At 48.9% G+C, this 15218-nt stretch overlaps 1 protein-coding gene across 1 annotated transcript in view; it reads right to left on the bottom strand.

Moving 5' to 3' along the window:
- The window catches only part of POU2F3 (POU class 2 homeobox 3), a 37953-nt gene extending 26764 nt beyond the window's left edge, over nucleotides 1–11189 (bottom strand). The window contains exon 1 of the mRNA XM_047072366.1: nucleotides 10815–11189. Within this exon, the coding sequence (XP_046928322.1) occupies nucleotides 10815–10889 (75 nt within the window). The 5' untranslated portion in view covers nucleotides 10890–11189. The remainder of the gene's footprint in view (nucleotides 1–10814) is intronic.
- Between the last annotated feature and the right edge of the window lie 4029 nt (nucleotides 11190–15218).

The following is a 15218-nucleotide window of genomic DNA, read 5'->3' as shown; positions in this document are numbered from 1 at the left end:
GGAAGAGCGCAGCATGACTTTCTACTTGGGTCATTCGCCTCCAGACCCTCCCCCTCTTCTTCTGTAACACTTGGTCCAAGTGAGGCAACCCCATTGGCCTCCCCCCAGAATTTCCCATCCGAAAATGTCCCTGTGGACCCCTACCTCCTCTAAGTTCCATGTTGTTTTCACATTGGTACGTGGTTGGTGTAAACATTTTCACAAGGGTGGCCTGGGACTTTTATGTGCATGTGGGGCTTACATAGCTTTGCAACATAAAGTTTGCAACAAGTCTGAAAGGGATTCTCCTTGGCATTTCCTGGGTGACTGCCTGTGACCTGGAAGCCTGCCCCTGAAAGTTGGAGCATGGGTTACCAGTGTAAGTAAATGGGTTTCCCTGGCAATTTGTACCTTTTATTTTTTTTTTAAGTTTGTTTATTTATTTTGAGTGAGACAGAGAGAGCATGAGCAGGGGAGGGGCAGAGAGGGAGTAGGGGAGAGAGAGAATCCCAAGCAGGCTTCGAGGTCAGTGCCCAGGGTCCCACGTGGGGCTAGAACTCACGAATGGTAAGATCATGACCTGAGCCAAAACCAAGAGTCAGACGCTCAACTGACTGAGCCACCCAGTCGCCCCGGTGATTTTTACCTTTGAGAACAGTGTTCTAGCAAGACCAAGGGCCTCATGTCTTGAACTTCTGTGGAACTCCAGATAAACTGAGGCACCCCTCGTGGCCTTCCAACACTGGGTCTGCTCTGACAGCATGGAGTAGCTGGTCTTCCACGTGGCATGCTTGAAACACAGAGGTTTCCTGTCCCATAAAGGTCCCCTTCCCAGGTCAGTTTAGTTCAACGAGAATTTAGTATGCACCTACTGTATACCAAGGGGGAACTAGAGGCACCAAGATAAACGGGGGCCTGCCGGGTTAATCAGGAGACAGGACACGAAAAGTAAACAGCAACCACGCAATGCTTACAGCAATCACAAGCACGCATCGTGGTGGCACGGAAAGATTGTGACTCACCGTGGCAGGGCACAGCACGGCCAGAGGAAGGGGAGCGAGGTAAGGAGAGCCCCACAGAAGAAAAGTCCTTCTGAGCAGCCCTGAACGGTGAAGGGGGCTCCCCAAGGGAAGGCACGGAAGGGCATGTCAGGAAGTGGGAACGGCTCGTCCAAAGTTGCAGAGGACGAGAGCAACTAGCAGTCCAGCGATGTTGCTGCCGCGTGGGGGTGAGGAGAGGAAGGCCTGGACGAGCAGCCAGGGCCCCTGGAAGCCCCGCACACCGTGCAGAGGAGTTTCGACGGACTCTGGGGGCAAAGTGTCACCAGAGGAAAGGGGAATAGCACGGAGAGACTTTTGTTCAGCTCAGTTACGCCGACAGCGGTGTGGAATACGGGTCTGAAGTGGGTAAACCGCAAGCAGGGCCGCTGATTAAGAAGCCGTTGATGGCAACAGTCCAGGTAAGAGCTGATAGGGATACATGCGCCCAAGGCCAAAACAGCAAGGACGAGGCAGAGGAGACAAAACGGAGAGATTTTAGGACAGAACGTATATTTCCACCCTTGAAGCTTTATCCTTTGTAACAAAGGCCTGTTTATTTCAGGAATCCCCTGGTGAACGCCTGTGGGCCTGAAAGAGCGAACCCAGACTGGTATCTGAAAGGCCACGGTCAACCCAACTGCTCACAATAGCCGGAGTGGAGAGGGTTTGGGTTTCCAGAAGGCGTGCACAGTTCGGCAATGTTTAATTTTTTAAAAGCTAATTATGAATTTTAAATGAAAAAAAAAAAAAAGATTAAGGAGCGCCCGGGTAGCTCAATTGGTTACGCGTCTGACTTCGTCTCAGGTCATGATCTCCTGGTTCGTGAGTTTGAGCCCCACGTTGGGCCCTGTGATGACAGCCCTGAGCCTGGAGCCTGCTTCGGATTCTGTGTCTCCCTCTCTCTCCCTCTCCCCCACTCGCACTCTGTCGGTCTCTTTCTCTCTCTCAAAAATAAACTTAGAAAAAAAAAGAAAGGTTAAAAACAGTAAGCACTCAAAATGTCACATATCCGTATAGAACTTTTTAGCTTACGAGGTGTTAAAGTTAGTTGTAGGGTTCCTTCTTTTTCCTGGGCAGAGGGACTCTTGAGAAGTTAAGGGGCACATGATGTAAATAAACATACATACAGATATTGCTGTATGTGCGTGTGTGTGCCCACGTGCATGTTTAGCAATAACAATAGCTAAAAATAATAATAGCAAAAATAACCCAACCTCCTTCTCTCCCCACTTCTTGAGTCACTGTCTATACCAGCAGGCAACACCTGGGATGTGGCCTACAGACCTTAGAACTTTCTGTGATGTTCTACAGTTCACAAAGCACTTTCAAGCATACAATTTTGGTTGAGTTTCAGAATATCCCCATAAGATGAAGAGGCAGGTGATGGTCTTTCCATTCTATAGTTGAAGAAAACAAAGTTCATGAGAGGTAGATTTTCCCCAAATACATAGCTGGCTAGCAGGAGGCCCAGGGTCTGAACCCGAGTCCTCTGTTTTAAAATTCAACACATCTTGGGGCGCCTGGGTGGCTCAGTCGGTTAAGCTTCCGACTCTTGATCTTGGCTCAGGTCATGATCTCACAGTTTGTGGGCTCGAGCCCTGCATCGGGCTCTGTGCTGATAGCGTAGAGTCTGCTGGTGACTCACCTCTCTCTTCCTCTCTGTCTGCCCTTCCCCTGCTTGCACTCTCTCTCAAATTAAGTAACTAAACTTAAAAACAAAAATTCAACACATCTTTAAAATCCCTAGGATATCCTCCCTCCAGATAAGCAGATTTTCAGTCCCAAAACCTATCCCTTGCAGCTCCAAAGACTTTTATTGCAGCTTGGGATAGAGATATATTGGTTTCATTTTGACTAGAGATCTTACTAAAAGGTAATGTATATATCTCTACTTTCCCTTAAAGAGTACTTGAAAGATAATTTAGTCAATGACTCAAGTCGTAACTGTGAACTCCTCTTAAAAGCAATCATGCCCTTGGGGGTAGCAAGTGTTTGGCCTCTGTTGGCTGCAGCACTAAATAGTCCCTAGTTGCTTTTTTCTTTTTCTTTTTCTCTTTTTCTTTTCTTTCTTTCTCTTTTTCTTTTCTTTTCTTTTTCTTTCTTTCCCTTCCTTCCTTCCTTCCTTTTTTCTTTTCTCTTCTCTTCTCTTCTCTTCTCTTCTCTTCTCTTCTCTTCTCTTCTCTTCTCTTCTCTTCCTTTGCAGGTCTATTTTTTTCCAGGTTTTTAAACTCCTTTCTCACACCAGGTTTTTATCCGCTACTGTTGGTATGCTTGCTTTTAGCAGCCCCCTCTACCAGCTCAAATTTGCAGTTCTTATTTGCGAAGGGCTGGAAACACCAGATCATTAAACCCATTACAACCGTTTCTAAAATAAAACTTTAAGGCCCTGAGAAAGGGCTTGGTACGAGGTCTCATTTTGCTTCCTTATTCTTAGTTGGGTTCTAAATGGGTGAGGCTTCGGGCTCCCTGGATAAGTGAGGCACTACAGTAGGTCTGGGTAGCTCCCTTTTACATTGGGCTCACCCTTTGGTTCAATTTCTATTGAGTACATAGCTCTCCTATTACCCTTCTTAGCCTGGGATAGGGCTCTCGGCATGATGGTTGTTCAAACCACTGTAATTGACAGTGTAAACTCAACTGTCTAGGGCTGGGAGCAGTTACCAAATTGGTTATGAAAAGGCTGTGTGAACCTGAGTCAGAGGATTCTCTAATCATGTATCTGTTTCCCTACCTATAAAAGGGAAATAATCTCTGATTCTTACCCAGATCTCAAGGGCTAGGGCTAAAATATCTATGAAACATTCCAAGGAAGGCTCTCCTTGCTCTGGTCACCAAAACAATATGAAGGTAATGACTGTTGTTCATTTATTACCTGGGAGACCTACTTGCTTGCTGCCAGAGCACGACGCCTGTCATTTCGTAGGTGCTTATTAGATCTACGGGGAATGAATGCGTGAACGCTTTCAACAATCCTAGAACACAGGACACTGGGTCTCAGAGAAGTCAAATGATTTCCCGAAGATCGTACACCTAGGAAGTGGCAGAATACCACCTGGTTCTGAGCGGATCCAGAATCAACTCTCTCTCCACTGTATCACACGGACTTGAAAAGTCACGCCACACTAGGCTGATTTCCTTTCCAGGGTTCCTAGAAATAAGGATCCGGCAAATGCTGTAATTATTGTATGCGTGCGTACAGTACATGTATGCACGCACTTTGATAACACATATATTTCAGTCTACCCATCACCCTCTTTAAGTATAATATCCGCAGGTGGACAACGTTCAATTATCAGATGACATCCGGTTAGGCCAGAGCACAGTGGGATCATTTGTGCATTCACTGATCCATTTACTCCGTCAACAGATGTGTATCGAGCAGGTACTATGGCTGTGTTGTGCCCTGATTACAGCCATTCCCAGCACAGATGAGACATAGTAGGCCTGAGCATACACGTATGTGCGCTCGTATACGCGTGTGCATGTATGTATGTATGTATTGTCTCTGGAGGTCAAGATGGGGTCACATGGGTTGAGATAGGATTAATTAACACGTCACTGTCATCCAGGTGGGAGGTCTCCGGTGACATGTCGTAGGACTCTGCACGTGGCCAGTCTAAGAATGTTCTCAGTAAATTGGATGAAGATACAGCACGCATACTTCATAAATCTCCGTGTGAGGAACAGGACTACCTAGTACTTTGCCCAAAGATGTCAATTTTATTTTTTTGAAAGCTTGAAAATATGGAAGGAAGGGAAGAAAGGAATAAGATAAAATATAGGGAGCAAATGTCACAATCGTTTACTTAGAATATGAAACTTAAATGTACAAGTTGAGGCAACATTTAACATTTAAAAATACTCGAGAGACATTAATGAATTCTAAGAGCATGCAAGTTGACAGTGTGATAGAATTATCTTCTTAAAAAAATCTGGAGGCTCGGCGGCACGAATGGAAGTAGAGCATCAAGGAAGCTTCCCCTATTTGACCATATAAGTTCCATGAAGACAGGCCTACTACTGTCTCATCTGGGCTGGGAATGGCTGCAATCAGGGCACAACACAGACACAGTATCTCCTCGATACACATCTGTTGAATGAGTAAATGGATCAGTGAACGCACAAATGATCCCACTGTGCTCTGGCCTAACCGGATGTCATCTGATAATTGAACGTCGTCCACTTGTGGATATTATACTTAAAGAGGGTGATCGGTAGACTGAAATATATGTGTATCAAAGTATCGAGGCACAAATGAATTCAAAGAGGTCATCAGAACACCGTAAAAAGAAGTACTTGAAACAACCTAATGTCCATCGACAGGGTGGTAAGCAAGTAAAATTACACTGAAACCATAGAATGTTACATGGTCGTCAACAAAAGCCATACAACTATCTGCCATGAAACAACCTATATATCCTATTTTTTTTAAAAAAAATTTTAATGCTTATTTGTTTTCAAGAGAGAGAGACAGAGCGTGAGCGGGGGAGGGGCAGAGAGAGAGGCAGACACAGAATCCGAAGCAGGCTCCGGGCTCCGAGCGGTCAGCACAGAGCCGGACACGGGGCTTGAACCTGTGAACCAGGAGATCGTGACCTGAGCCAAAGTCAGATGCTCAACCGACTGAGCCACCTAGATGCCCCTGTAAATCCTATTTTTTAATTTAAAGAGAAAGTTGCAGAAGAATACACACAGCATAATTTATACACATAGACGTACATACGTGTGAATTTTCAAAACCCACAAACATTTGGACATTTGCATTTGTACCCATGTCCGCACATGTGCAGAAAGAAAAGTCTTCTAGACATTTACACACCACAGTGAAAACAGGATTTACCTCTGGGAGGAGGGCTGAGAGGGACAGGGATCCAAAGTCTTCCTTTTTATCTCTATTATTAAATTTTTTTTGCTACCAGAAGGTATTCATGTATTCTGCGTGTCGTTGCTTTAAGTAAAGCAGTCGAGAACCTGATGTGTGGAATCATCCAGGGAATTCCAAATATCTACATGTAAAGGGGAAGGTTTTGGGGTGATAGCTCTTCTCAAATATTGAAGGGCTGTCAGGTGGAGGAGAAGGACGCAGGCCCTGGAGCTAAGGCAGGCAGAGTGACAACTCCTAGAGATGGTGACCATGGGGACATTGATCGGGATCTAACAGGAGAAAAAGTGGCCTAACAGTACAACCGCTGACCTGGAGTAGGCTGTATTTTGGGTAGCGCGGCCAAAATCCCTGAGCGAGCTTTGGCAGAGATGTGGGGGCAAGGGCCATCTGACAGGGGTGTGAGACCATTTCATCACATACAATTAATATTTTAACACACGCACGCACGTGCGCACAAAAGCTCAGATGGTAAAAACTGAATATATTTAGCTTTATAAAAATTTGCTCTGTTTTTTTCATTTAAAATGTCACTGCAGACAGTGAAAGTTTAGTCCTAAGATGTTATATTATGAGTAAGCAAGAGTATTGACATGCAAGATGGAAGGGAGGAAGAAAAAGCCTTTGTGCCAGATAGCAGAGGTCTGTGGCGCCCTTCTGGGAACAGGGGACCTTTGACCTGAGGGATCTTTTCGCCCTGAGAGTCTGTATGTCTCTGACTCACTCCAGATAGAGAGATTCAACCCAAACTTGTCTCCACGGTTGATGAAAAATAGTCACAGTGACATCAGGTGTCATTGGATATTCCCAGCTCCCACTGTTTCCGTTAAACGGCCAGGAGAGGGCAGTCCCAGGAGAGCCACATAACCCACCAAGGGACATTTGTTAAGGGGCCCGTTCTGGCTTGGGTTACTAGCTTAGCTCAAAGAGTTTAAAACACTGGGTTGGTCAGAGTCCTCTCTGCAGACCCTGGGTCCCTGAAGGGTGGCCCCTAGCACCCCAGCAACCACTGAGCCTCAGCCAACAGCTCCCAGCGCTGGCCAGCAAACTGCGGAGTTGGGAAATATTTACCGGAGCAGACTGGATGGAGCCCATGACAATACTCTATTTGCATAAACCCAACAAGCTCACCTTCCGGGGCAAGGTGTGAGATTTTGTGGATCACTTGCTGAGAAAAAGACGCCAGGAGCAGAGCAGCACGAAGGGAAGTAGGCCCCCGAAAGCAGAGAGATGGGAGTTCATGACACCCAGGACAGAGGGACGGGTAGGTGGGCGGATGGGTTCATGCCAACTATCTCTCAATCCATTTATTTAGGAAACATGTACTGAGTGTCTACTCTATTACACTCCTCTACTGTAATAAATAAACCACAGACCCTCTCCTCAATTATTTCACAGTCTGGTCGGGGAGGCAGACCCACTCCCAGTAGAAGCCTGTTGAGATACAGAAGGTGGAGGGGGTGGTCCCAGAGGGCTGCCTGGAGGAGGAGGCATGAAACCTGATGCCAGGGCTCACTCAAAACAGACTCAAGATGCTTGTGTATACCTGTTCCTCTCTACCTTCAGGACACTTCCATCATCCCAAGGAGGATTCTCATTGATTCTTTTTTTTTTTTTTAAGGTCACTTATTTATTTTGAGAGAGAGAGAGAGAGAGAGGGAGGGAGAGAGAGAGAGAGAGAGGGAGAGAGAGAATCCCAAGCAAGCTCCGCACTGTCAGCACAAAGCCCGATTCAGGGCTTGAACTCACGAACCATGAGATCATGACCTGAATCAAAATCGAGAGTCAGATGCTTAACTGACTGAGCCACCCAGGAGCCCTGGATTCTCATGGATTCTAACAAGCACCCAGGCGTACTTAGAAGTCCTTAGGATCTGGGAAAGAGGGGAGCTGAAGCCCTCTTGTGAAGCTGGACTCCCCAGATCCTCTTCCCGCAGAGCATCCTGTTCCCTGCCTGAGCATTCCCGAAGAACCCTGGGTCCTCGCTGAGCTGCCAGGTCCTGGGCAAAGTCCGAACCCCAGGTCCTGCTGTTCCCTGCTCTGCTTTATGCCAGGAAAGTGTCTGTCTCTCCCAGGCCCCTGGGCAAGGCCAAGCTCTGGGAAGTACTCTGCGAGCCAGGAAGCTGCCCTCCGTGTTGCCAGGCTAAGTATAAGGGGAAGTACCAAGTCCTGAGAAAGGAAGTTGGTTCTGGTTCATGTCAGAGAGGAAGAGACTCCTTGCCTCTGGGCGGCTGCACTGCTCCCCCTTCCAGACAGAGCCGTGTTAACCTGTTCTGGCCCGGTGGTTCAGTGGTTCGTGCTCTAGCAACTTGATCCCTCCTCTTCGTGAGGGTCCCGGGCCAGAGCGAGGGGGACTGAAGTACTCTGCCACTGCCCCCTGCAGGAATCAGCGTGTACCCCCAGCGGCTGGGTGTCCAAATCTTTGCAGGCCTCAGTTTACCAGCTACACAAGGGGTCTACAAAGCCTGCTTCTGATCCTTCAGATACACCCCTTCATAGTGATGGGGTAAAGTTTAAACAACTTTCTTGTTATGATCACACAGTTTCTTTTCTTTCTTTCTTTTTTTTTTTTTTTTTTTTTTTTGAGAGAGAGAGAAAGAGAGAGAGTATGAGCAGGGGGAGAGGGGCAGAGAGAGACAGAGAAAGAATCTTAAGCAGGTTCCATGCTCAGCACGGAGCCCGAAGCAGGGCTCAATGCTGCGACCCTGGGATCACGAACTGAGCCAAAATCAGGAGTCTGGACGCTCAACCAACTGAGCCACCCAGGTGCCCAGGATCGCACACTTTTCTTTGAAAGATGTCATCAGAGGGAAAGGCAAGATTAATCTGTAATTTACCTTAAGCAAATACTATAGATGATGTTTGGTTCTAACTGACTGTAAAAGGGCATTCTTCGTTTGCCTGAAAAGATGTGGTCTAACATTCCTTTAAATAGCAGGCTCTCTTTTGGGAGAAAAATCAGATTTAGTTCACAAACTTTGACTTAAACGTGCATTTCAGGAGCCACCCTCTTAGGTACAGTGAGACATGCCTGTATTTACCTGGCACAGACCAAGCCTGGCATATTTCTCTTATTATTGAGGTAGCAACGGCATGAGTCAGGTACAAGGACACGGGTAAGAACACTCAGAAGAATCTGAATCTGAGCAGAACTGCCACCTGGGAAAAGGTGAACCCCAGGCCTCCAGAGCCTTCTGAGGGCAGAGCTAAGAAGAAGAGGCACACAGGAGCCAGGCTGACGCGCGATGGGACAGCTGGGGCCAATGTTATTGTGACAGCACCAATAACTCATGTTTATTGAGCATCTACCGTGTCCCAGACACTTTACATTCAAAATCTCATTTCATCTTCCTCCTGACAATGCTGTAAGGTTCGTGCTATTATTTCCCCCCATTTTACAGAGGCAGAAACTGAGGCTGAGAGAAGGTGGAGTGACCAGATGACACAGAGCCTGTTGGTAGAGCCAAGATTTGAATCCAGGTCTGTGTGATGCCACAGCTGGACCTCTGACCACGACACTGTCACCTGTAAGCCTCGAAGCAGGGACACCCTGCAGTAGTCTATGCCAACAAAGCCTGTGCTAATTTCGCAGAAGATGCCGGTGCAGGAGAGGGGCTGCTAAGAAACAAAAGCAAAACAGGATGTGAACCAAGGATCCTTGGGGGTTGTGAGCCAAGGGGGTTTTTCGCGGCCACGCAGGGCAGAGGGAGGGGAGTCTTGACTCTGGAGAGCAGCGGGGGCAGCTGCGATTCGCCGAATAAGCTGAATTTGGAGACAACAGACCCGTACTGAACACGGTGCCGATTGGCGAGGAGACTCAGAATAAAGGTAAACTGAACAGGCCTCAGCTCCCCACTTAGCCGCAAGTCACTTCACCATTTGAGGCGACTGACCAGGTACATTGGTGTAGCGCCTGAGCCCTGAGGGTGGCCTTCAAAGCCATTCTTGGGCTGGACCAAGAGAAGGAAGTTTGAGATGGAAAAAGTGTATTTTCAGCTGCAGCTGGCAGTCTGGGAGAAGTAATCTCCTGGTAGGGGGCAGAGAGAAATCCGGGTCCCACCCCCTGCCCTGCAGGCACATACACAGGCAAACAGTCCTCTCCCTGCGCCCTTCTCACGCACAGGCCCAGGGAGGCGCTTCTCGTGGGGCCAGGGGAACCCTTCTCCACCCCACCCTTCACCTGGCAACCTTCCCTGGGCCTGCAGATACTATCTCTGTCACCCCAGCTGGCAAGCCGTGGCTGTAAGAGGTCTGCGGGAGCCGATATGAGTGAGAGGACTCTAGAGACGTGGAAAAGTACTGTAGAGATGTCGAATGAGGGGCTCTGGGCAACGTTAGGTCGTGTCTCACCTGCAGGAGAGTGCTTGTGCGCTCTCTCTCTCTCCGTCTCTCTCAGCCTAATACAGTGTAGAATCACACAGGCCTGTTGTATATCTGAGCTCCACCTTGGGTAAGTTACTTAACCTCTCTGAGCTATCGTTTCCCCAGCTACAAAATGGGAATAATAACGCTTACCTCACCAGGATGGCGTAAGAATTAAGTAACAGCAAATAAGATATAACTCTATGTAAAGCGCCTGGCACCTTCCCCCATCCTCGGTTTGAATCCTGGCTCTAAGCAAGTCCCTTGGGCTCTCCCAGACTCAGTTTCCTCTTCTGGAAAATGGGGATCACAAAAGCTACTGCCCTGGGTCGCTTTCGGATTTTAAACGAGATACTACTTGCTGAAGAACTCAACCCAGGGTGCTTATTAAGCCGAGGGCTCAGCACATGGTGTCAGCTGCTTCCGTGACTGGGGCCAGATCCAGCTTCCCTGTCAACACCGCTGCTCCAAAACGATTCCCACATGGGGGAGACCTGGCCTTGCTTTTAGTCCCACCAGGGTCTCACCGGTATCCGCCAAAGGCAACTCACCGAGATCTCCAAGGAAAGTCCACCTCTGTATCCCTGCAGAATCAGGGAGACTGGATGCGTGCCTCTGCCTTGCATCCTTGCTGCTCTCCAACCCACACCTGAGCAGAGAGGAACAGTCTGCACGCCCCGTCTAGAGGCATCCAGGGACTCGTTGCCAGTGCCGGAGCCGGTGCCCCAGAGGGGCTCTGTGGTGGTGTTTGCGCAGTCTGGTGACCAGAGTGTGCTGGGCACAGGCCTCCTGGGAAGCCCCAGCCGCTCCCACTCCTTATCTGCCTCACTGCCCCGCTCTCAGCAAGGCTCGGTCCATCTAATGCTGGGGCCGCTGCCCCGGGGCCGCAGACGCAAAACAGCTGACCATCTGAGCCTCCGGCCAAAAAGCCAAGCTTGGCTGGCAAAGGAAGAGGAATTCGCACCTCTCCAAAAGCAAAGACTCTTATCACCTGCTTCCCACCCAAGCGTGGAGGGGGGCGGGGCTTAGACAGAGTGCTCAGGGATCTCAGAAAAAAAAGTACTCTTCTAGGAGCATCCGTAGTCCATCTAAACGGGTGCGAGCCCAGCTTAGCAGCCACACAGAGAGAAGAGAGGAAGAGAAAATGATGGGTTCTCATTCACCAGCAAATAATAAGAGCTGATGTTTATTGGTTGCTCACCGTAGGTCAGAGACTATTCTAAGTCCTATATCGTGGCTATAATTAATCCTTGCAACATGCCTAGCAAGTAGGCCCTATTAGTGGTCTCTCATCTTTGGATGAGGAATGTGAGGTCCAGGGCAGCCGATCGGCTCACCCATGGTGACTGATGCCTCCTCCAAAGAAGGAGGGCCGTGGAGGGCGCACAGCCACGCAGTCTGGAGTCCGGCGGGCTTGGCTTTCAACTTGCTTCTGGATGGCGTGATTGTGGGAAAATTCCTTAGCCTCTCGGTGCCTCAGTTTCCTCATCTACAGAACTGGAATGAGCCCGATACCTCACAGGATTGACAGAAGTATTCAATGGAACAACGGACATTTGCGTTATAATAACAGGCGATGATGCATTTCGCACTCCGTGCCCGCACGCAGGCAGGATCCAATAAATACCATTATTGTAGTATTTTGGCTATGGTGGGGAAATCACTCTGGAGAAAGCACTCATACAATCTCACCAGGTATCTCCTGCCTGAAAATTAATTCTGTTGCACGTCTACCTGGTGATTCCACGAACCCAGTTTTATTTCCTCTTCAGGCAGCAATGGCTTACGTAGCCCCTGTTCTGATATTTTTAGGGATGTTTCGGACCTGTCTGCCCCATTGCATAGCAAGTACATTCTCTGAGGGCACAGGCTGCGCGTGTTATTTCTGGGGTGCCTCTTTCTAGTGCTGGGGAGACTCTGTTTCCCACTCCCTTATATTTCTACGTGCAAGGACTACAGCCACGGGTAATCTTGCGCTCTGCCTCCTGGTGGAAGTGACCTGTTTTCCTGGTGGGTCTAGGTCAGCTGTCCTCGATGGGGATGACGGGCAACCTGGAAATTGTTTCCTGAAATCAATGGGGCGGTTTTTCTGGCTAATGAGGAGGCTCGATTTGCATGGACTGGGCAGAAGGCAGGCACTCCAGACCTCCTGCGATGCAGAAGACTATACCAAACAAGGGCCACTTGTGTCCATGCCACTTTCATGCAACTTTCAAATGCCCCATGGGACATTTGTGTGTCAGCCAGTAGCCGGCCTAGAGTCACGTGAGCCTAGAACCCAATTTCATTATTCATGCGAGCACAGAGTATCTTTCGCACACTTTTATTTTTTCCTTTCTTTTTAAAGTTAACTTATTGATTTTGAGAGAGGGGGAGAGAGAGAGAGAGCAAGAGTGAGCGGAGAAGGGGCAGAGAGAGAGGGAGAGAGAGAATCCCAAGCAGGCTCCACACCGCCGGGGCAGACCCCCATGCGGGACTCGAGCCCACGAACCGCGAGACCATGACCTGAGCGAAAATCAAGAGTCAGACGCTTCACCGACTGAGCCACCCAGGTGCCCTACTTTGGCACACCTTTAATACACACTGGCCTTTTCCACGGATGCCATTTTCTGTATAAATTAAGGAAAGATTTTTATCTTATTTTGCTTGGACCTGTATTGAGAGTTGTTTAACAACATTTTGGAAAATCTTGGCTTTTGAGCTGCCGGTAGAACATACTGATATCTGTCTGTATTTGTGTCTGTCACGGGGCACAAGCATCCTACTATCTCGTTAAACATGCCAGGGGAGTATGCACAAAGACTTCCTTGCTGAAATACATATTATTTTATTTTAAATTACTTCTCATTCTTTTAAAATCAGAGCATCTTGTTGATGCTTATTTATGTCTTCTATAAATTTCATTCCAGGATATTAAAGGAGCTTTACAGAATCCTTATTACAAGGGACATTGGGTCTGGTAAAGCTGAGGACAAGTTGCGTTTTAATTTTTTTTTTAATGTTTATCTATTTTCAAGAGAGAGAGAGACAGACAGAGAGCAAGCTGGGGAGGGGAAGAGAGAGAGGGAGACACAGAATCTGAAGCAGGCTCCAGGCTCCGAGCTGTCGGCACAGAGCTCGACACACGGGGCTTGACCCCACGAACCGTGAGACCGTGACCTGAGCCAAAGCTGGACGTTTCACTGACTGAGCCACCCAAGCACCCCCAGAACAAGTTTTAGAAGGAAGTGGATGTGTGGGGGTTAGTCCCTCCTGGTCCCTCTTTTCAGACCTGCCTGTTGGCTAGAAGGGTACTATAAGGTCTGTTCTCTATCACCTCTACCTATGCCGGGGGGTTGTATTTAATTCTTTGAAAGCCCACTGTGGCCTTGCAGCAAAACCATGTCCCCAACCACAGTTCTGTCAGGCTCCAGGGTCTATTTTTCAATTGCTTTGGTACCTCAGAGGGGAAAAAAAGGAGGGATATTACGTGTCAAGACTTTCAACCCACCCTTACTGCCTGGGGTGGAGCAAAATGAGGTTTGCCGGCTCCTCGGCCTCTTTTCTCTCTTAGCTTGACCATCCCCCATCCCCCCCAAATCCTGTCTCCACTTGGAAGCACGGAACCAGAGCTGAGTGCTGCCGCAGATGGAAACAAGTGTCAGAGGACCGACAGTCTTCCCATCCTTAATGTCCATTCCCCAAGGTCTCGCAGGGAGATCTCAGAGCCTCCCTCCGGCTCCCTGGGTCCCTTACCCCTGCCTGGCTCTACATGCCTCCCCAGCTTTTTGAGACTCGCAGAACCAGCCCCACTGGCATTACTATCACGGTGCGGGGGATCTCCCTCTCCTCTCCTCCACAGCCTCCTCCGCTGCGCTTTCTGTTCCACTGGCTAAGAGCTCCTACGGGCAGGGCCCATGTTCTAGTCCCCTCTGACTCCTTACTACCCAGCTAAGTACAGGTCTGTGGTATGAGATGGTCGAACTTGGTCAATTAGCTCCTTCCCTTGCCCTCTGGTGCTCGGCTCCTATGATGCCTGTTCTCCTGAGACTGCTGCCTGAGTGTCCGGGGAGAGGGCTCACATGCGACCACTGCAGACCCTCACTTGCCAGCCTGAGAGCCTGGTCTGGCCTTCCCTGTGTTCCCCTCATGGGCCCCTCTGGAGAAGCCCGTCATTCTGGACCCTCGCAGACCTTCCCTTAGGCTGAATTTTGTTGATTTTATAATTTTTAAAAAATGTTTATTGAGATACAGCGTGAGCAGGGGAGAGGCAGAGAGAGCGGGGGGGAGACACAGAATCGGAAGCAGGCTCCAGGCTCCGAGCTGTCCCCACAGAGCCTGACGCGGGGCTCGAACTAACGAATCGTGAGATCATGACCTGAGCCGAAGTCGGACGCTTGACCGACTGAGCCACCCAGACGCCCCTGAATTTTGCTGATTTTAGAGAAGATGCCCCATCGAGCCAACTGAACACTACAAATCAACACATACCAGGAACTGCCAGAGAACCATGGTAGTTCACGTTCAAGAAAACAACGAAGAAAAATCCCATCCCATTTAAAGCTAACTGCTATACGGGGGCACGCTGGGGTCGCTGCTCTGGGCTGGCTGGCGTGGGAAAGTCATATATTGGCGCAGGTGGGCTGAGAAAGCCATCAAGCCTAGGGCTGAGAGAAAACCCCAGGTCACGGATTCTCCACTTTGGTGGCAGGAAGCTTAGGGACAAGGATACCTGCCAACTTGCTTCAGATCTCCTTCTGGCCTCAGAGAACTTTTGGAGTCTTCCAGCAAGATGGCATTCAACAACATACATGGAAACGTCGCTCTGATCCGCCTGGTGGAAACTCATGGCCCAGGGCATGAGGGATTCAGAAGTCACCAGGACAGAACAGCTTGAGGCCTCCTAGGTGTGCACCTGCCACTGTGGGCTCTCCAACCCCCGGAAGCTAGTTCTACTTCCCGACGTCCTTCTGAAG

Source organism: Lynx rufus, unplaced genomic scaffold (genome assembly GCF_022079265.1).
Source record: "Lynx rufus isolate CCGP_SWC_20201006 ecotype Redwood Valley unplaced genomic scaffold, mLynRuf1.p SCAF_9, whole genome shotgun sequence".
In the NCBI taxonomy this organism is placed as follows: Eukaryota; Metazoa; Chordata; class Mammalia; order Carnivora; family Felidae; genus Lynx; species Lynx rufus.
The sequence above is the reverse complement of the archived record's forward strand: the minus strand, read 5'-3'. Positions and strand labels throughout refer to the sequence as shown.